Genomic DNA, 22676 nt, shown 5'->3' on the forward strand with positions numbered 1-22676 from the left:
AAGGATGAAAAAAACAACTATAATCATACCAAAGGACGATAGTTACGAGTTAGGACCGATTGCTCCTATCCATTTTACTTAGGGAAAAAAACTACTTTTACTTAGTAACTATTCATATTAAGCTTCCTTTTCAAAAAATATAAAAAATAAAATTTGACTAGTTGTGTTACCATTCACATATGTAAATAATTATTCTTTTCAACTAACTTGAAGAAAAAGTTTTGAATTTTGTTTATAATATTTAACATTGTGATATTTATTTAAAAATAATATTACTTGTTACTTATTGCCGCTCTAATACCACTTGTTAGGAACCTAGTGGCTCTTAATGGAGATGGATAGAAATTATAGGAGAATTGATGGAAATCGTAGGGAAATTTACTTAGTTAGAAGTAGTAACCCTCCATAGAGAAATATATATATATATATATATATATAGAGAGAGAGAGAGAGAGAGAGAGAGAGAGAGAGAGAGAGAGAGAGAGAGAGAGAGAGACACTAAGCAATGAGTTTGTTTATTCTTCTATGATGGAAATGTAATTACAAGTAGGTATTTATAGAACCATGAAACTGTTCTATTGGCCCACATGACCTTATCCTAATAGTCCTATTATTCCCCATGTAAATTAATAATTTCAACATATGTTAAATGTGATTAACATATTTGGAATTGTAACTAACTAACCAACTAACTAACTAAATGCATTCTATACCCAAATGTGGGTTCCTGACATTTCCCTCTCCTTCAAAACACCTTGCTCACAAGGTGTTGTTGTAGTTGACATCTTCATAAAGGGAAACCAGCCACTAACCCAATACTCCAAAGCATCTTGAAAATTGAATACACCAACTACCAAGCACCTTGTCACAATCCATAACTGGAGTAAGTAGATCCCATCATTAACTAAATCAGCAAAGGAGCACCAAGAAAGCTTTATGTCGTGGCGTTTCTTTCTATCAAATATCAAGTCTCTGACCATAAACTTCCAAACAAATGACCAACTATGCAACTCATGTGGGTAAGGAGATGATAGTCCACAAACTGCAAATAATGCAGTAAATAGATCCAATTGATCACATTCCCATGAAGCTGATACTAAGGATAGAGAGAGTTGCTTGAGAGCAATTTCTATATCTTCACAACCTTTAAGATCCCAACTCACACCCATGTCCTTATAAAAATTATAATCAGCTTGATTATGGAATCCATCATTTATCCCGCCATAGCCACCAAGAAAAGGATCATCTAATTCAAATTCATTTGCTTTGCCACCAATGTTAGTGGCTATTAATTTCATGCCTTCATTCTTGATTACATGAGCAACTCCATCTGCTAGAGTATGAGTTTGGCCACAATCAAACAACATTGGATCACTTGTATCCACACGAACAACAACAATTCCATGCATTGTAGATTCTTGTATCATCATCAACTTCTTTGTTGGTTCTTTGGATTGAACTTTAAGGGCAACGTGTACATGGATATCATCATCCACTTGCAACAACAACAACAGTAGATTCTTGGAACCTGACTTTTTCTTCGATTTCCATCGAATCAAAAGATTGTAACTCCTCTTACGTCATGTTCTCAAGATCCTCTTACAATCTTGAAAGTTTTTCTTTCATAACCTTTTTAGATTCAACCAAGGTTCATAGCCTTTTTAGATTCAACCAAGGTCTTGACCTTTTCTAAAATATCATTGACATCCTCTGAAACTTTGTTCAACATTTGCTGTATTTCTTTCAAAAGTTTTCTCCAATCATAACTGCTTGTCTCAAGATTGACGGCTCTGATACCACTTGTTAGAAACTTGGTGGTTCCTAATGGGGACGAATAGGAATTATAGGGGAATTATAGGGAATTTACTTAATTTAAGATAGTCACCCTCCATAAAGAAATATTGAGAGAGAGAGATACACTAATGCACTAAGCAATGAGTTGGTTTATTTTTCAATGATAAAAATGTGATTACAAGTAGGTATTTATAGAACCATAAAACTATTCTATTGGCTCATATGGTCTTATCCTAATGGTCATATTATTCCTCATGTGCATTAATAATTCTAACATGTGTTAAATGTGATTAACATATTTGGGATTGTAACTAACTAACCAACTAACTAACTAAATTCATTCTATACCCAAATATGGGTTCTTAACAAATTATCTATTTCTATTATATGTATTTTTTAATATTATTTCTGAAATTTGAACATCAGTATATCTCAAATGATGTTAATTATTTTTTATTATTATTTACTCTTTTTTGCTAAGTAAAATGTTAGAAACCCTATATAGATAATAATTATTGTAATATTGCATTTAGTTAGTTAATTAGTTACAATTCCAAGAATGTTAATCACATTTAACACATGTTGGAATTATTAATGCACATGAGAAATAATAGGACCATTAGGATGAGGCCATATGGGCCAATAGAATAGTTTTGTGATTTTATAAATATCTACTTGTAATCACATTTTCATCATTGAAAAATAAACCAATTTCTTAGTGCATTAATGCATATCTATCTCTCTTAATCCCTCTCTTTCTCTATGGAAGGTGACTACCTTAAATTAAGTCAATTTCCTTACAATTCCCATCAACGCCCCTTTAAATTCCAATCCATCCCCATTAGGAACCACTGAATTCCTAACAAGTGATATTAGAGTCTTTGATCTTGAGTTGAGCAATTGTGACCAAAGAAAACTTTTAAAAGAAATACAATAAATGTTGAACAAAGCCTCAGAGGATGTCAAGGATGTTTCAGAGATGGTTAAGGTCTTGGTTGAATCTAAAATAAGTCATGAAAGAAGAGCTCTCAAGATTACAAGAGTATCTTGAGAACATGACAGAAGAGGAGTTGCAGCTTCTTGAAAGTACAAGCGACAAGTTTCAAGTTGTTGAATCAACAAAAACTGCCTCTAATATTGGAGGTGCAAGCGAAATTGAAATTGGTCACTCGTTAGGTCAAGAGCATGAGGTGGGTCTTTTGAACAATAAAGCTTCGCCATCTCTTGATGTAGGACAAACAAAGTTTGAAGCTGTGTCAAATGTATGCAACGGGCAATTCTTTATCTCTTCCAAAGTATCCATTGAATCAGATGCTTGCTTCTCAGCAAATAAAATTGATATGAGATCATCAAATAATGTGATGCCAAAACACGAAGTGTGGGTTCCATCATCAATTCTTGGAAGTAATATGGGATCATCGACTTTCTTTATTTCTTATCAAGCCCACCAAGTTCCAAAGCCAAACCTATCAAGCCTATCAAGTTCATTAGCCTTTCATGTCTATCAACCTTTGTATATAATTCCGTTCAACTATGATCTGGAGTGTAATGGAAATGAGGTTGTCCAACACAAATCAATGAAGGAACATTCCCTTGATCAAATTGTTTCTGGACCAATTTGGAGTGCAACAAGATTCACTATGATTAATGCAATTGCTTCATGTGATGCTTGGGCAAATGATTGAAGAACAGAGGTAGAAAGAAGTTTTGTCAACAATATGATCAAATGTTTGGAAGTATTTGATGTGTTCAGCGGTCAAGATGCTTTGGCATATTGGATTAGTGGCCGATTTCCCCTCATGAAGGTGTCATTTCAAGCAACACCTTGTGGACAAGGTGTTTTGGAGGCGAGGGAACTGTTAGGAACCCCTATATTGATAATAATTGTTGTAATATTGCATTTAGTTAGTTAGTTAGTTGGTTAGTTAGTTACAATTCCAAGCACTTTAATCACATTTAACACATGTTAGAATTATTAATTCACATGGGGAATAATTGAATCATTAGAATAAGGCCATATGGGCCAACATAATAGTTTTATGGTTAAATAAATACCTACTTGTAATCACATTTCTATCATTGAAGAATAAACTAATTTCTTAGTGCATTAATGCATCTTTATCTCTCTTAATCTCTCTCTTTCTCTATGGAAGGTGACTATCTTGAATTAAGTCAATTTCCCTACAATTTTCATCAATCTCCCTATAATTCCTATCCATCCCCGTTAAGAACCACCGAATTTCTAACATAGAAGGGTGCTAATTCAAATCATCACACTTACCTCAATGATAATTCACTATTACATGACCAATCTCTTGAAATTGGTGAAGAAAATTTTTATAAAAATACCTATTTTTCTCTTCTCTTTTATAACTTGAATTTGATATCCTATGTTAGTATGTTATTCCTTTTTTTTGTTAAATTTCTTTTTTGTTCGGTGCTCAGTGCGTGGGCCAATCTATATCTATATATATCTAAAAGCTGAAACGTAGCATTTATTATTACTATGCTCCAGTATGCTCCAGTTAAGCCACATTAACTCCACGTCATTATCTTTTTTATTTCCAATTTTCCTATAATTGTTTTTAACATTTATTTTTTAAATATCTACACTTCTCTAACATTTCTCCTTCCCTTACCTTTTCATCTTCCCACTACTTCTCCAACCTTTCTCCCTCCCTTATTTTTTCATCTCCCCATTACCTTCTACATTAATACCATTCTTCCTCTTTCCCTTCATCTTTTTTTATTTTTGTCTCTTCTTATTCACACCCTCTTACTATAAATTTGTTACTACCTCTTCCATTCTATGCATAGTTTTCCCTCACAAAAAAAAGGTTCTCTCTCTCTCTCTCTTAATTTTTTCATGGATTTTCTTATTTTTCTTGCATCTCTACTTTAGGTTGATAATTTTTTATATTCTTTAAAACTCTACTTTGGGTTAATGTGATTTTTTTTTTTTTTTGGGTCTCTTTGATTGTTAAATGTTATCCTCTTGCGTTATAAAAAATTAAATGTAGCACATAAAAATATAATATTATTATATTACATAGTATGATTTGGATAATTTGGTATTTATTCTATTATATAGCATGATTTTTTATAATGCTCAATTTAGATGTTAAACTATGAGACTTTACTAATTTTTATTTATTTTTTAATCCTTTGTAGTGGATAAAGTATTCTTAATAGTTGTATTAGAAGTACTCTATAATGTCATTTATTTAGAAAAAAGCAAATGTTAACCAAACAAAAATAATCGAATGGGTGACAAATTTTAGCTTTTGCAATTTTATTCTAATTATTATTATTATTATTTTATAACAATGCATATATAGAAATTTAATTCTTAGATTTTGCTAATAATTGTTTATTAAATAATATGTTTTTGGTGGACAAAACTACATATTTTGCAAAGAAAATAACTTTAATAGATCATCAACAACAATTAATTTTTTAGATTTCCTAATTGGTCCAATTAATCATTGTTAAGTTTTATTAATTTTTTAGTTACGTTTTTCTGTGTTTTGGATTATAGGCAGAAAGAATAATTTTCAAATTTTATATTCTTTTTAATGATTTACAAAATGTTATAAATAAATTTTGTTAAAACTGAATATTTTCGTTGACTTGCCTTTTGAATTTCTGAGAAAAATTGTATTATTTACATTTTGGTACTACAAAATTTATATTTATGATTTATAATTGTTCCTATATTACATTTATGATTGTTCCTATAGATTACGAAATATATTACTCATTATTAAATTAGTTTAAATTGTAAAAAAAAATAATAATAATAAAATTATCATAAAAATAATTATCACACCCAATGTGCAGGTTTGCGGCTAATTATTTAAAATGGATGACCCAAGATGTTACCGAAAGCACACAAAAAGGTTGTTGGCAAATGTTCGATGAAAAAGTGGCTTAAGTTGAACCCCACGAAAATGCCAATTTGGCCTCTAGCACTTGAACATTGTGCCTTAGGATGAGATGATTATCATGAATTCTTTGTGTGTTTTTTTGTACATTTCTTTATCTTTCCTACATAAAGCTCAATAAATCATGTATAGGGAAAACTAAAGGTAATTAAAAGCTTATCCATACAAACTTGACCCTAAAAACTTTATCTTTTACCGATGTACATTATTAAATACATAATCGTAGGTGTTTTAGTCAAATTGGAACAAGATCATGATTAATCACAAATTGCCCACAAACTCTGTTTTGTATAAAAAGGAGATGTTATTAAACTACATCCATAAGTTATAGATGCATAAAATCCTATGATTCCATTTCTATGAGATTAATGGTGACGAAAATTAAGTACAAAGATCCAGTGGAATACGCTTAGCAGTTAGCAAAAAGGGTAAAAGATCTGGAATATGATTCTACCCAATAAATTACTTGATCATCAAGATTCAAGTCCATCAGTTTAAATTACTCGTATATTTGGTCCCCTTTTCGAAAGCTGTGTTCATTTCTAAAATATTATATTTCCTTAAATATTTCATTTAGCTTTTATGTATACATTTTTAGTTTGAGAATACATTAGGTCAGGCTGCAACTTAAAACACTAGTTTTACGCGAACCAATAAAAGTGTGCCATGTCATTATTTCAGTAAGAGTTTAAATAGACCTTACCGCATACAATAACAACACTCTTTAATCCCAAATCACAAACGCGTATCAGTATCAGACCAAATTAAAAAAATATCCTCTACTTCCTCTTGGTCGGACCTTCACCCCACCACACATCGCCACAGAAGTCGCCGGATTCGTTGCTAGAGCTGTCGTGAGCATGGTCAAGGTTTGTTTTCATGATTTGCCCTTTTTCCCAATAAGTCTTGGATTTCAAATTGTTGATGGGTTTGGATTTTTTTTTTTTTTTTGGGACATTAATAACTTGATTTGTTATGGTTTTTTTTTTTTTTTTTTTTTTTGGTATTTTGGTATCTTTGATGAGTTTTAATTTGTTCATATTGGTATAGGTTTTGTTGATTTGCTATGGATTTTGTTGTTTTTTGGTATTTTCATGGTTTTTGATTGGATTCTTAAGTGGGAGGTTCAAATCCTAAAAAAATTTTAAAAAAAATTTAAAAAAAAATTATTTGAGGGCTCCAATATGTTTACAAGCTCCATGCACAGCTTCGGCAACCTCTGTGGCGGTGAGCTTCGGTATGTGGTGTCGTGGAGGTTTGGGCAAGTAAAGCATGGAATTAGAAGTCTAAGGGTTGTGGGGCATAAGCTTTTTTTTTTTTTTTTTTAATTAATTCGTTCACTGTTTGATTAGGGATTTAACTGATAAGTACAAAAAGATGACATGGCAAGATTCTATTGGCTGGCGTAAAACCAGTGTTTTACTCCACAACCGAACCTAATGTATTCTCTTTTAGTTTTTAATGATGTAGCGTTGTAATGTGTAAGCTGGTTTTTTAATATTATATGCTAATTAGATTTCTTGTTTTTTGTATGATGCATATACTTGCTAGGTATTTGTAGTATTTTGGTGTTTTGCCTAATTTTAGTTCAATTAAAATATGGAAACTAAATTGTGATATTATTGCATCACTTCTTTTGTTGTATCATGAAATTTTAGCAGTTTTTATAGCTAATTGTTTAAGATATCAATCTTTCATATTTAACCCTATTATAATTTTGATCTTAGAAAATCATAATTTTCTTCCATTAAAATGTTAACGTGGCTTAATTTTATCCCTCATGTCAATTTTGAAACTAAAGAAAAGCTATTTTCATGTTATTTTCACTAACATAAAAATTGTAAGTGTTGATATAGTGGAGATAGAGACTATGCTGACATAAGAAATGTATAAACTAACACTACAAAATCTCTATAAAAAGCATAAACCATACAAGAAAAACACCTAAAAATCAATAAGTTTTTAAATGACAATGTGAACTATGATATGGTGACATTTGTTAATTGCACGGATTAGAAGAATTTTTTTCCAAATGAATTTCATTAGAAAACTTCGTAAAATAAAAATAATAGTATTCATAAAATCAATATGCTATAAAAAAATTTATACAAAATTTATCAAAATGCACATTGGGCATTGCGCGGAATATTGGCAAGTAAGCTTTAATTTTGTGCGAAACACCAAGGTATATGGTTTCTATTGTCAAACATTTTAATGCTATAATGCATACATGTTTTCTTCCAAAACATAAAATATAAAAAATGATAAATAAAAATAAATAAATCTCTCAAGTTAACTGACACAGATTGCTGGCATTGTAATATCATCTATCATCTATCTGAAGTACACCCTTTGTCACTTTCTAGTTTCAAAAACCCCAAAAGAAAGAAAGAAAGAAAGATTTTTTACATGATTCCTAAACCGGCACCCAAGAAGAGGAAGCATAGACAATCCGGCCCTTCCATCCCTGAAGAATCCAGTGGTTGTCTTCATCAAGAATAAAATCCTTGTGGTACCATGCCTTCATCTTAGCCCTGAAGCGACTTATTTGCTCTTGGTTCAACGGGAGTAGCTTGAACCCAGCCCTCGAAATCCTGACTTGACACTGCCTGTATGTTTCAGGTCTCTCAACTCTCTCCAACCCTTCATGTGCTATAAAATTCATAGCCTCCCTCCCATAGAACTCTCTCTCAAACATCAACCTCTCTGGATTGTCACGGGGTATAGTAACATCAAACATGTCATACAATGCAGAGTAATGGAAGAGTGCTTCTCGAAACCTCGTGAGAAAAAAGGAGCTATTGAAGGACCCATTAACAATAGAATTAACAAATATGTCAGGTTTCATTCTCCTGATTAAGTTTAAAAATGCATTCCTTGGACTAGTCCCTTCAATTGTTTCATCAAGTAGGTTCTTCATCCGAAATGCACAATTCACAGCAAGCACCTCATTCCTTTCTATCTTAAGCTCCTCAATTCGAATAGTTTCCCAGTTTTGTGATGCTATAGCATTGTATTCAAAAGGAACATTAAACTGGTTGCAGTACTTTTCCAATCTACGACCAGTCTCCTCAATGCTCTCTGTCGGGCGGAATCCAGGTTGGGGAAGATCAATCCCTGTAATGCGTAGCTTCGGAGCTCCTTCACGTCTACATTTTGAGAGAAACTGAATAAGAAGTGGCCACTTGAAACCATATTCGATACCAAAATCTACAATATGAATAGTAGTTGCTTTCTCTGCTGCTTGCAAAATACTTTTAATAGCAAAGAAAAGTGAGATCCTCTTAAAAGGGCAGGCCGAAAGATAAACTCGGTAAGCTTTCAACAATTTAGTAGTTGACACCCTCCTGGAAATCATTGATGTGTAAAAAATTTGAGTTCCTACCTTAGTGCCAACCAAGCGTGCCTCAAGACCATTAGCAAAGAAATGAGCCATTCTCTGAGACCCATCCCCAAAAGGGGTTGAGTGTTGCCTAACCTGCTTCAATAACTCATTAGCAGTTCTACCATCACCTGCTGAGACAGCTTGTGCACATAGAATCAAAAGACTCCTCAAATCAACTGTCTCCTTCTTCTTGCCCTGCTTCTTATTACGACTACCTTTCCCACCATTACCTCCTCGTGTCTGCAAGGAGGCCTTGCTTGCACCATTCTGCAAAGGTTCCCAATCATCACCGCACATTGAAGCCGGTGCATCAGTACAAAGCAAAACCTTATCAAACATATCTGACAACTCATCCTCCTCTACATAAACAGCCGTCTGCTTATTGCTCCTACCTTCTTCTAATTCTATCTCTTCCCTCTCACGATTCTTCCTCCCTCTTGACCCATCCGGCGAATCACTCTCTTTCTCACCCTTCACCACCAAAGATTCCACCTTTACATCCTCTCCCTTCCACTCAGAAGAAGAAACTGTGTTGCTCTCCAAATCAATAACCAAATTATTACTCTTAGGAAGGAACTTACTAGCTTCCTCTAACCCCCTCCTATATTGCAATATCGACTCACTATCAGTAAAAATATTCTGAGCCATAACCTCCATCCCATCACCCAAATAATTCACACTACCATTTGACGAATTCCCCAAAAACTGTGATTTATGATCAGTGGGCTTGAATTTAGACTGGACAGCATTATACTCACCCAGATTAGGAGGCGGTGAAGAAGAAGGTTGGTAGTTATGCTCTCCATGATCACTTAGCCCCTGAGAATCATTGACAGTGCCAGAATTACTAGTACTAGTAGTACCATAATCACCACTGCTTGAAGAAAACACAGGACTCTCAACGCTATTTTGATTTGGTGAAGGAGGGTCGTATTTTTGACCAAGAGCATCATAGAAAGATTTCTCAGTGTTTTTTAGACCCAAAGGGTCATAAAACATGCAGGGCTTGTTTTCAATGTTCTCTTCCATGAGAATCTGATTTATGTACTTGAGAACTGTTTCAGAGAAATCACTGTCGTCCGGGGACAACGTGGAATCTTCCTGCGACAAAGGCAGAATAACAACATGTGGTGGATCATATGGTTGACCCTCTGGACCAATGGTGGTGGTGATGGAGGGCTCAAAACCAGTGGGATCCAGATCAAGATCAGGTGAAAGATTTGTACTTTCGAGGAATTTAAGGTCTGTAGGAGGAGGAGAGAGTTGATTGAATGTGTACTCGTTTATAAGATTTGAGAACTGATCCTCAGAATTTGGCGACTTAGTAGAAAAACCGTTTACGAAATCAAAGCTTGAATCCATAATTTATAGGGTCAAACAAAGCAAAGAAAGCGTAGATAGCTGATTTTATGTCTAAAACTGATTTGGGAAACTAAAATCTGAGACTTCTAAACATTAAAGACTACCTAATATAGCGATATTGAGATCAAAATTTAGGATTTTAATAAACATATATAGGTGTATACAAAAAGCAAAAAAGAAAAAAAAAGTCTGAAAGTAGAAGAACATTAGATTCAGACTCAGAAGCGGAAGAGAAAGATGAGAAAGTGAGACACGGAAGAAAGTAGCGTACGTAACTCAGAATCAAAGGGGCTCTCAGCTCAGCTCAGCTCTTTCTGTGACAGAAAAAATTCAAACACACTAGATTTTGGGTTCTCCTAGTTAAATTGAGAGGCATTTGGGTTATGTGTACTTGTCCATATGTCACTGGTGAAAGCAAAGTCTTTCAAATCGATTCTCGGATTGGTCTGTGAGCTATCGAGTCATGAGTCATGACACAACTAAAATTACCTTGCGAATCTAGTTTTTGACATCATAATTTTCCTCATTACAATTACCATTCAAAGTAACAAATCGGTACTTTCTCCTCGTATTGTCTTCACCTTTGTCTTGACACGGGAATGTGATAGAGTGAATGAGTGATTCTCTGTTGGAATCTCTGAACGCCAACCTACACTTTGGTTTTTTGTCCTTATTAAGTCTTAAATCAAGGCACTTTAGGCGTGGATAAGTACCCTCTCTCTCAACTCATTTGGCAGTATCTTTGTTAACCGGGTATCTTTGTAGTATGAGTCTTGTCCACATATGTCAATAAATAATAAATGTTCAATTATAAATTATTGTTCATATTTTTCAAAAAATAGAATATGCTTAACAATAATTCATTTACTTGTATACATAAATTTATTGTGGTTGTATGTGCATTATAGGACATTTGTCCATAATTTTATTTTATTTTATGAAAAACGTATTTAAAAATTACTTAATGGAGCATTATATGCACAGTAACAGATTAATTGATTGACTTGTACACTCATTCATTACACTAGCAAGGTCCAATTAACTGATACCTCATGGCATTAGTCAAGGTTGAGTTTTTATATTTTTATTTTTAATTGTAATCGATTAGATCTTTTTGGAGAGTTACATATTTGTCAATCAAAGAAGTATTAGTTATTTACTTTTGTTGCTTTTTGATAGGGTGAGCCCCATTAAATTCTTCTTTGACAGATGCGCAAATTCACATCTACGTTTATATATATATATATATATATATATATATATATGTAAAACTTAAACAAAGTCCAATTAAAATTTTAAATTAGAATTTAATTTTCATGTGTCCTAAATTATTTATTTTTAAAGAGAGTTTTATTTCCTAATTTTAGAATCAAATATGGGACCACATCATAAATATTCATCCAAATGAGTTATTAAGTACAAAAACTAAAGAATTTAAAATAAATGAATCATAAAAAATAAAAAAAATAAAAAAAAAACTTCACAATCACAAAAATTAAGAAGTAATAAAAAAAATACAAAAAATAAACATGGACTGATTATATTTTATACATAATAATATTCTTTCAAGACTTTTTAAAAAGTTTACAAAATATAAAAATGATTATCAATAGTATTTAAATTATATATGTTAGGAACAAATTTGAGTCCTTAACCCAAAGGATAAATGAACCCAAGCCCAAAAAGCTCAATATAATGAATTTGTAAAGAGTGGATTGGAAAACTAAACTTTAATGAATTGAACAACAGGTAAAGTGGATTCAAATAACAAGAAAAAAATGAAGATTTACTAGTTTAATCTAAAGAAAATTGTTTTTGGCACAGTTCGAGGAGAACAATTCTTATATATTAATTCTCAAATTGGATTACAAATTCAGTTTTTGATTGCTACAGTGTTTCTCTTTCTATCTTCTTGATCCCCTTTTCACAAGGGATCTCTTACATTATATATCTCTCTTTGAATGATCTTGGCCCCCCACTTGTTGTTCGTCCAAGCCATTACTTGAGTGTTTGTCCCATCGAACACTCTCACAAGCCCTCTGTGAGTTGGGATGACAAAGGCAGCACTATTCAGGGGTCTTCTCCACATAAATGCTACTAGAAAATTAGCTGCAGAGTATTCAATATGGTGGTAACAACTTTTTTCTTAAATATTTCTCAACTCCTATTTTGTTCTTTACGTTCACAGTGCATATCCTTATCAACTTCCTGGAACGCCACTCTGGATAATAGAACTCACCTTCTGACCCATTCCTCGTTTAGCTGAGGAGATACTCCTCCTCGGCCTACCTCTCCCAACCTTTGCAGTCATAGCTTACTTGTGAAGTTCAAAATCTTACTCCTTCTTTACTGTTGATCTATTCTCAAATTACTGTGCCTCCTCGAACAAGGCCCATGGCCCAATATATATTTGGGCCTACATCCCTACAATATATATAAATATATATATATATATATATATATATATATATATTTATAGGAATTATACTATGAATCTTGTACGGCACCTAACATCCAAGTCCATTTGGGCCTTGGGCCATGGATTAATAATATGGGCCAGGGGTCCAACCTCTGCACCACTAAGGATCCCGTCCCAAGCCCACAATAACTACGAGTCTAAACTGGGTGTTGTCTGAATACTTGAAAAGCAGACTACGGGTGCCCCGCTCACATACTGCTCGGAAAATCATCCTCGGACGATATACACATGCTCGGTCATATCGTCATTTGAGTGCTTGGTAGAACCTTAGGAAACTCCGCTGTCGAACACACTTGCTGCAGTGGGAACCATTTCCAAAGCCACTCATACCTAAACATACACTTAAATTTATCAACATTGAACTTTTCTTTACACTAGTTAAAAAGATAATGATGATCCCCCCATTAACAATGGGCTATAAATAGGAAAAACTAATGAATGGAAAGGGGATGCAATTTTGTGAGGAGAAAAGAGAGAGAAAGAAAGGGTCTGAGAGGAAGAAAACATAGAGAAAGAGAGAAAAGTGATCTCATTGAGTCTTTAAACCTAGAACAACCCAAAGTAAGATACCCAGACCCACCATACAAATAAGTTGTGAGCCTAAGTAGTGGTTTGGCCCAGCAAACCCATCTTTGGTGCGCACAATTGGCGCCCACCGTGGGGTTCTCCTACGACGTTGTGGTTCTAGAGGGACTCGAGCTCGGGAAAAATGTCTGAAAGGCATTCGGGGGGTCATACGGAAAGTGGATCCGTAGGGTCTTCTCAGGGGTCTAGCTGGCGAGAGCGCAGATAAAAGGAACGAGAAGATAGGGAGCACGACCAACGAGAAGAAATGTCCGGCATGGGAGAAGGATCATACCAAACCCAACGAATAGTCTCTGGTGCTACAGGACGTAGGCAGAGGGAGGAACGAGATGAAGAGCTTAAACGGCTGCGCAGACTAGTCAGGGGCTTGGAGTTGGAGGTAAGGGGTAGGCATCAGAGAAGAGACAGAGATGACCAACAACAGAAGGTCGGCATCGGGGGAAATAGATATGGGGAGGGATCTAATCAGTCCGGATCTCGACTACGGCAAAGTCGTTCACATTCCCAAGAATCCCATCAGTACCAAGACCATTCACATTCGCGGGGATCTTGACGATATAGGAACCGTTCTCCTTCCCGGGAGTCGGGGCAACGCCGAGACCGCTCACGTTCTTGGGAAAATCAAGTTAGGAACTCAGTCTCCCCAGAGGAAAGGCAGCCTCGAAATGCTACCATGGATGCTATAAGTCATGCTTTACGAAAAGTAGCTTGGTCCCCGTTTTCGAACGAAATATGCCAGACAGGTTTACCCGCCCACCGTTCAATTGCTACGACGGGAAAACTGATCCAGTAGAAAACGTCAGTCATTATATTCAAATGATGTCTTTGCATACTCATAACAATGCGCTGATGTGCAAGGTATTTCCTTCGAGTCTGGGACCAACTGCTTTAAGGTGGTTTAACGGGTTACGAAAAGGATCCATACATAGTTTTTCCGAACTAATTTAGAAGTTCAGCGTTCGGTTTGTGACCTGTAGCCGAGTACCTCAACCGGTAGATGCGCTTCTGTTAATGAAAATAAGGGCAGTAGAAACCCTCCATAGTTATGCCAGCCGGTATTGGGAGCTATACAATGAGATAGGTGGGGATAACGAAAAGGTCGCAGCAAGCACTTTTAGGATGGGTTTGCCTGATGATTTCGGGCTACGAGAGTCGTTGACTAAGAAGCCTCCTGAAGGCATGCAGCAGCTTATGAGATGCATTAAGGAATATAAACGATTAGAGGATGACTGACTGCAGAGCAAAGGTAAAGCACCAATGATGAATCGTCCCTGGCAAACTGGTTTTTTGTTCAGATCTTGGGGGGGAGGGGGGTCTGACGATTCAAGAGACGGCTGCACAGATAGGAGAAGTGAATGTGACGTTTAAGGAACTGATACACAAGATTCTTGATTGGATCAAACACGAGCCGTATTTTCAATGGCCGAACAAGATGAGAGGGGACCCATCCAGGAGAAATCAGAATTTGTACTACACTTATCACCGGGACAAAGGTCACACTATCGAACAGTGCCGGGTGTTGAAGGATCACCTCGGGCGATTAGTTAAGGCCGGGCATTTAAAGGATTTCGTGTTGGACTCGAGGGACAAAATCGCAATGCAAGATACTTGGCAAAGGGGAAACCCTCTCCCACCCCCTGTAGGGGTGATTGAAGTTATCCATATTGCCCCAGAAAAGCACATTGCAAGAAGAAGGAAAGGAGTGTTGACAGTAGTACCAGTAAAGGGTAACCCGGACCTACAGTCGTCGGGTAAGAAGATAAAGTTTGCATGGGAGCCTATCTCATTCGACGATGACGATTTGGAGGGAACAATCCAACCACATGATGACGCATTAGTGGTCACGGCCCAGATAAATGGTTTCTTAGTAAAAAGGGTAATGGTAGACCAAGGAAGCGGGGCTGACGTAATGGACCCTGATCTGTTTAGGGGACTCAGAGTGAGGAAAGAGGACTTGATCAAGCACACTTCGCCCTTGGTTGGGTTCGAGGGTAAAATAGTGATTCCTAAAGGGCAAATTTCACTTCCCGTAGGGCAAATTTCAATTCCCGTGATTATGGGAGGGAAGGAGGTGGCAGTGACATTTACAATAGTAAGTTCATTTTTTCCCTTATACGGCCATCCTGGGGAGACTGTGGATCCATTCAATGGAGGCTGTCTCGTCTACCCTACATGTAAAGATCAAGTTTCCAACCGAGTGGGGTGTCATCGTGATAAGAGGAGACCAGTAAGCGGCTAGACAGTGTCTTATTGCCGTAGTTAATTGGAAGTGGGGGAATTAAGTCAATCAAGGAGAAACAACCGGACAACTAGTAAGAGACGAGGGGACTGGGCGGTCCGAATAGGAGTAGGTTGAGCGGGAAGATGCATTTTGGAAGGTCCTTTTATAGCAATCACAAGGGCCCCGAGAAGGAATGGGGGCTGGCTACGCTAAAGAGCTAGTAAACGTAAAGATATTACCGGACACTAATAAATATTTTCAGGTTGGAGCGAACATGAATAATGAGGAAAGAGTCCAAGTATTGCTATTTCTGACTCAAAACATAGATGTCTTCGCTTGGAACCCCTATGAAGTTTCCGGGGTTGATCCTGGGTTTATCGTTCACAGGCTTAATGTAGACCCCTCGTATCCCCCGAAGAAGCAGAAGCCGAGAAGATCAGTCAAAGACCATGTTGAGGCGGTAAGGCAGGATGTAGATAAGTTGAAGGAGGCGGGAGCAATAAAGGAAACCTTTTTCCCGGAGTGACTGGTAAACACCGTGGTCGTCAGGAAGAAGAACGGCAAATGGAGGGTTTGTGTGGATTTCATGGACTTGAACCGAGCATGCCCAAAGGACTCGTTTCCCATGCTAAAAATTGATCAATTGGTGGACGCCACTTACGGGCACCCGAGGATGAGTTTCCTGGACGTTTTTCAAGGATACCATCAGATTGCCCTGGCCGCCGAAGTCCAGGAGAAAATGGCATTCATATCCCCCGACGCTAATTATCATTACACTGTGATGACCTTTGGGCTAAAGAATGCCGAGGCAACATACCAGCGGATGATGACGAGGATGTTTCGGGATAAAATTAGGCATTCGATCGAAGTGTATATTGACGACATGGTGGTGAAGAGCAAGCAAGAGGCACAACATGTAGAGGATCTTCAGGGGGTGTTTGAGGTATTGGGGAAACGTAGATTGCGCCTTAACGCGGAAAAATGTGCCTTTGGAGTGAGGGCTGGCAAATTTTTGAGGTACTTGATCACCAGCCGTGGGATAGCAGTTTATCCCGACCAGATAGAGGCCGTGAAGTGTCTCAGGTTGCCGAGCAATTTGAAAGAATACAGGTTTTGACTGGGATGTTGGCTGCTCTTAATCGGTTCATCTCAAAATTCTCAGATCGCTGCCGTCCATTTTATCTGCTTTTAAAGAAGTGGAAGGGATTTTGGTGGGATGATGAATGTGAAAAAGCTTTCCAGGATCTCAAGGAATACTTAACGCGGGCGCCGATGTTGACTGCACCAGAGCCCAGAGAGGAGCTGTTTATGTACCTCTTCGTATTCGACCATGCTGTAAGTGCTGTGCTTTTAAGAGATCGAGGAGTACAACAACCCGTGTATTATATTAGCAAGACCCTAGTCGATGTAGAGACCAGATATTTGCCTTTAAAGAAATTGGTATTGGCCCTAGTACATGCCACCAGGAAGTTGCCTCAATACTTTCAGACTTATACTGTGTATGTGTTGACCGAATACCCCTTACAGTCATTATTGAAAAGATCTGATTTCACGGGACGAATAGCTAAGTAGGAGACACGGCTCGGGGCATTCGACATAAGGTATAAGCCGAGAAGTTCAGTAAAATGGTAGGTATTAGCTGATTTTGTGGCGGAATTCTCTCTTAAAGGGGAAATGCTCTGTCGTGGTAGGTGCATGTGGACGATGCTTCCAGTGCCAAAGGGGCCGAAGCAGGGGTCGTCATAATTACCCTGGAGGGTATTCTCTTGGAGCATTCATTCAGATTGGGGTTTAACGCCTCCAACAACGAGGCAGAGTATGAAGCTTTGCTTGCTGGATTGGGGACAATCTCAGGTTAGAAGCCCGAGATGTGGAAATTTATTCGGATTCACGGCTTGTAGTCAACCAGGTGCAGGGAAGTTTTGAGGCTTGAGATCCTTGGATGAAAGCGTACTTAGAATTGGTAAAGCAAACCATAAGTAACTTTTGTACGGTGAAGGTGATCCAAGTGGCCCGAGCACAGAATAGACATGTCAACTCCGCCACACTAGCATCGTCAATTGCCGAGGAGATTCCTTGACTAATTAGAGTGGAACTTATCCCCAAGCCTAGCATTAAGGTGGCAGGAGATAAAGGGGCTGCAAGGGTCGAAGTCACAATAGTCACAACACTTGGACCGAGTTGGATGAATCCCATCATTGACTTCTTAGCCGACAATCGAATCCCAGACGATGAGAAGGAAGCCAACAAGATTCGCAGGGTAGCTGCCTGGTATTGGTTGTCCAAAGACCGGAAGCTCTATCGTAGGTCATTCGAGGGACCGTATCTTTTGTGCTTACACCTAGAGAAAGTAGGCCAACTCTTGGCCAAGCTGCATGAAGGGGTATGCAGCAGCCATGTAGGAGGACGATCATTGGCGCACCGGGCAATGACTCAGGGATTCTGATGGCCCTAAATGTAGAAGGACACTGCAGAATACGTTTAAAAGTGTAAGCAATGTCAGAAACATGCCCCTTTAATACACCAGCCTGCCGGCCATTTGAACTCGATTAGTAGTCCTTGGCCCTTCGCACAGTGGGGGCTGGATATACTCGGACCATTTCCCCGAGTAACGGGCAATCTAAGATTCGTTTTGGTAGCCATCGATTACTTCACCAAATAGGCAGAGGCGGAGGCTCTGGCTAATATCCAGGACGTAGATGTGAAGAAATACGTATGGAAGAATATAATCACTAGGTTTGGGGTTCCGGACTCCCTTATATCGGATAATGGACTACAGTTCGATAGCCGAGCTTTCCGCAAATTTTGTAGCAACCTCGGTATCAAGAACAGATATTCCTCTCCAGTGTATCCCCAAGGTAATGGCCAAGCTGAGGTCGTGAACAAGGTAATCGTGAACGACTTGAAGCGAAGACTGGAAGGTGCAAAGGGTAACTAGACCGAGGAACTACCCAATGTTTTGTGGGTATACCGAACAACTCCTCGGAGGTCTACGGGGGAGACCCCATTCTCTCTCACATACGGGGCGGAGGCCGTGATACCAGCCGAGGTCAATTTGTGTAGCGCGCGAGTTTCAGAATTCAACACGTCCCAGAATGACGGTCAACTGATGGAACGTCTCGATTTACTTGAAGAATACCGGGACACAACAACTATACGACTAGCTAAGTATCAACAAAAGCTTGCCCGGCGTTACAACCAAGATGTAAGGGTGAAGGAATTCAATGCCAGAGACCTGGTACTGAGGAAAGTAGTAGGAAGCATGCGAGATACAAACGCCGGGAAGCTAGCTTAAACTTAGGAAGGACCGTACAAAAGTACAGCCATTGCAGGTGTAGGAGCGTATTATCTAGAAGACATGAACGAGATACCGTTGCCCCGACCTTGGAATGCTTATAATCTGAAGAAGTTTTATCAATGACCGTCCATGCACAGAAAAATGTACTTTGTACTAACTAATATGATAATTATGTAACTAATTTGTGTAGGCCCAACCAATTCTATTTTTTTTAGTACGTCCGATTGATAAACATGAAGGAAGCTGAAGAGATTCAAGTAGTTAGTAAATTTCTAAGGATAGAAGTCTGCTTCTCGATTCAATCCCTATCATTGAGCAGGTGGAAACCTTATTCAAAAATTTCTAAGGACAGAAGCCTGCTTCTCGGTTCGATCCCTATCACCGAGCAGGTGGAAACCTTATTCAAAAATTTATAAGGACAGAGGCCTGCTTCTCGGTTCGATCCCTATCACCGAGCAGGTGGAAACCTTATTTAAAAATTTCTAAGGACAAAAGCCTACTTCTCGGTTTGATCCTTATTACCAAGCAGGTGGAAACCTTATTTAAAAATTTCTAAGGACAAAAGCCCGCTTCTCGGTTCGATCCCTATCACGGAGAAGGTGGAAACCTTATCACCGAGCAGGAAAAGGTGGATCCCTATCACCGAGCAAGTGGAAAACTTATTCAAAAATTTCTAAGGACAAAAGTCTGCTTCTCTATTCGATCCCTATCACCGAGCAGGTGGAAACCTTATTCAAAAATTTCTAAGGACAGAAGCCTACTTCTCGGTTCGATCCTTATCACCAAGCAGGTGGGAACCTTATTCAAAACGTTCTAAGGACAGAAGTATTACAAAAGAAAATATTATATTCCAAGGCGGAAACATGCCCTATTCATTAGTGAAACATGCATGCACAAAAACTCTAAAGTATTTACAAAGAGGTTAAAATATAGATGCATAGTCATAAAAATGATTAAGGTAACTGGCCGACAAATAAACCTTAGTCAAAATCAAGCATGAAAAATCAATTATTTCACCACCAAAACGCGGTGACATTAAGTTTAAACCCAGAAATTAAGTAATTGTTTAGTAAAGAAACCAGAAATTAACTGTTTAGTCGCCACAGCCCGTTAGTAGGGGGGTTGCTGATGGCTTCTGTCCCGATCATTTCCGCATGAGCGTTAATCTGCTCCACCAGCTCCCTCAAACTATCCATCTCCTCCTCATCATTTGGTCCTGTAAGGTTCTGTGCGGCTGGAGTAGGGTCTGGAAAGGGGATCCGACCAGGGTCCCTAAGAGGGGAGTCCTCGGGCACCCCTAAGGCCTGTAGGGCAACCATCCAGCCTTCCTGAAAAGACAGCTGCCGAGCTTGCATTACTACCGGCTCCATGCCCTTCTCTACATCGGCAAAACCCTTATCATACCACTTACTCTCACAAGCTTCCAGGGCCGCCTGTAAATCAACAACTTCCTCGGGCAAGGTAGCGTTTAAACTTGCTGCTTTGGCCAGCTTCACTTCCGTTTCATTTTGCTGTGTCACCATCTTCGCTCACCTTTTCTCAACCGACGCCCAGGATTTCTTCGCGGTAGCGGCCCTCTTCTTGGCTGGCTCAGCAGTTTTCGTTTTCTCCTTAGCCATTTTTACAGCCTCTTCTCAGCCGACTTTCTCCCGGTCAACCTCCTCAGTAAGGTCCTTCACCTTCTTGTTCAGGATATAGGCTAGTTAAGTGGCTTGTTAGAGATGACATTACTCACACACGGTAACTTAAAGGAGCAACATATATGGCAATTATAAGAATATGTGTAAAAAGAAAGTGTACAAAGGAAGAGAAGTTACCGCAATAGTGTGCCATTGGAGTCTTCTCCCCATAGACTCATCGATCCCATCAGCAAAAGCGCTCACAATCTCGAGTAAAAGAAGACTGTGCACCAAGCTTTGGGCAACACGGCCCCCTTCTCCTTTCTCCCATGCCTGAACACTGGCACTAGCCGGGAGGGGCGTGCCATCTAACTCAAATGTGGGTTGCCATAACTGCGCCGGTCTAGAGGATAAGGCCACGTTTGTCCCAACCTGGGTCGGGGGCTCCCAAATAGTGACACCCCGGGACGGTTGGTGGGGAGTTTGAACCTGAACCTCTCTCGGGCTAGTGGAGGATAGGTCAGCGACCCGTTGTCTCTTACGAGTCTGCCCGGAAGGAGGAGGAGGTAAAGGATGAGCGGGAGGAGTCGGGACACACCCTTGGGGTGGTTGCTGTTGAACGACCTGACTTGCCCCAGGAATAAAACAGCTAACGGTCAAGGTCTTACGAGTCACCATGTCTTCAGGAACAGAATGCGTCCTGGAAGAGTCACTGGATTCTGCGGCTTCTTGTTCGACTACCTGAACAGGAGCCTCGGGTTCTACAGGAACAACTTCACGCTGAACGACCTCGTAAGCACGTTCCCGAAGATATCTGGAGGCTGCTTCGGCTGATTCGTCCCTTATTGGAGTGAGCTCATCCGAACAGGTGTATCGCGAGCTGAGGTCTCGGGCTTCACCTACGGTAAAATTGGGAGGAAGAAAGTTCATATGCCGAACATCTATGTAGGAAAGGAGAGGACTGTCAACAATAAGGGTTTGGATGAAGGGTTACCAAGTGGAGTACACCGGATCTACACCAAGGATGAGGTGAGATGCACAGAGTTGCCCGTCCCGGTGCACAAAAATTTTGGACCTGAGCACAAAGTTCAGATCCCGAACGTGAACCGTTCTGATGTCCTGGGTAAACACCGAACCGTTTGCAGCAAAAGATGACGAGTCAGAGTTAGGGTAAATAAAATAGTTACGAACGGAAGAGATATAATAAATTAAAGATTAGAACGAACCAACTTCGTGTCGAGATAAAAGGGGAAGGATACCACCGACAAACCAATTGTCGCGTACCCGGATATATTCCCTAGCATAGTTCCTATTAGAGTCTGGCAAACATGAAATTAGTCATACCCTCGCGTCTCTAGTCTTTAAATAGTAATTGGATTTCTTCTTTCCACATAGGCTGTACATGTGATTTATGTCATGATGGTCTAGTTGCAAACCAAACGTTTGGTTTAACCTACTCACACAACTCATTACCCGGTAAAAGTTAGGGGGAAGTTGGTCGGGACTCAATCCATAGTATCTAAGGGTATTAAGTATAAGTAGGTCTATAGGAAACCTAACCTCGCCCTCTAGAATAGACATCAACGGGAAAAAGGCCGTGCCTTCCCCTCTATGGAAAGCAATCTCGCTTTCATGGCAATACGCCATCTCCACATCATCAGGGACACTAAAGTTTTTCCTAAAAGCAGCTAAGGGGGCTCCGGCATTCAAAAGATAAGCAAAACCCATCCTAAAGCCTAAGAATCAGAAGAACTTTGGGAAAGGAAATAAAAGCAAAGGAAGGGGGAAGAAGGCTTACTTTTGGCTCTAAGGGAGAGGAGGATTCTGGGCTTGTGGACAAGAACGTAGGTGAATGCTTGGCAAAGAGAAATTTCAGAGGAACAAAGAATGAAAAGTGAGAAGATGGATTATGATGAACTATTTATAGGAACCAAGGGAAATGAGCATCGGTTAATGAGCAATGAATGGTATTAATTAGTAATGATGAAG

At 38.6% G+C, this 22676-nt stretch overlaps 2 protein-coding genes across 2 annotated transcripts; one reads left to right on the forward strand and one right to left on the reverse strand.

Annotated features, from left to right (window-relative positions):
- Nucleotides 1–8048: 8048 nt before the first annotated feature.
- LOC115986698 (scarecrow-like protein 34) lies at nucleotides 8049–10835 on the reverse strand. The gene has a single exon (XM_031109950.1). The coding sequence runs from the start codon at nucleotides 10483–10485 to the stop codon at nucleotides 8155–8157; it is 2331 nt and encodes a 776-aa protein (XP_030965810.1). The 5' UTR covers nucleotides 10486–10835; the 3' UTR covers nucleotides 8049–8154.
- A 5916-nt stretch (nucleotides 10836–16751) lies between these two features.
- On the forward strand, nucleotides 16752–18708 carry LOC115952495. The gene is made up of 4 exons (XM_031069677.1): nucleotides 16752–17269; nucleotides 17554–17624; nucleotides 17981–18153; nucleotides 18433–18708. Exons 1-4 carry the CDS (start codon nucleotides 16752–16754, stop codon nucleotides 18706–18708), a joined length of 1038 nt encoding a protein of 345 aa, XP_030925537.1.
- Nucleotides 18709–22676: the final 3968 nt, after the last annotated feature.

The sequence above is a fragment of the Quercus lobata genome, chromosome 1 (genome assembly GCF_001633185.2).
Source record: "Quercus lobata isolate SW786 chromosome 1, ValleyOak3.0 Primary Assembly, whole genome shotgun sequence".
Lineage (NCBI taxonomy): Eukaryota > Viridiplantae > Streptophyta > Magnoliopsida > Fagales > Fagaceae > Quercus > Quercus lobata.

Coding starts and splice junctions, on each gene's coding strand:
- LOC115986698 (XM_031109950.1), bottom strand. CDS start 10,485: ATGGATTCAAGCTTTGATTTCGTAAACGGTTTTTCTACTAAGTCGCCA.
- LOC115952495 (XM_031069677.1), top strand. CDS start 16,752: ATGTGCCTTTGGAGTGAGGGCTGGCAAATTTTTGAGGTACTTGATCAC. Junction 17,270..17,553: donor TACTTTCAGACTTATACTGT/GTATGTGTTGAC, acceptor GCATTCATTCAG/ATTGGGGTTTAACGCCTCCA. Junction 17,625..17,980: donor TGGATTGGGGACAATCTCAG/GTTAGAAGCCCG, acceptor TTGACTTCTTAG/CCGACAATCGAATCCCAGAC.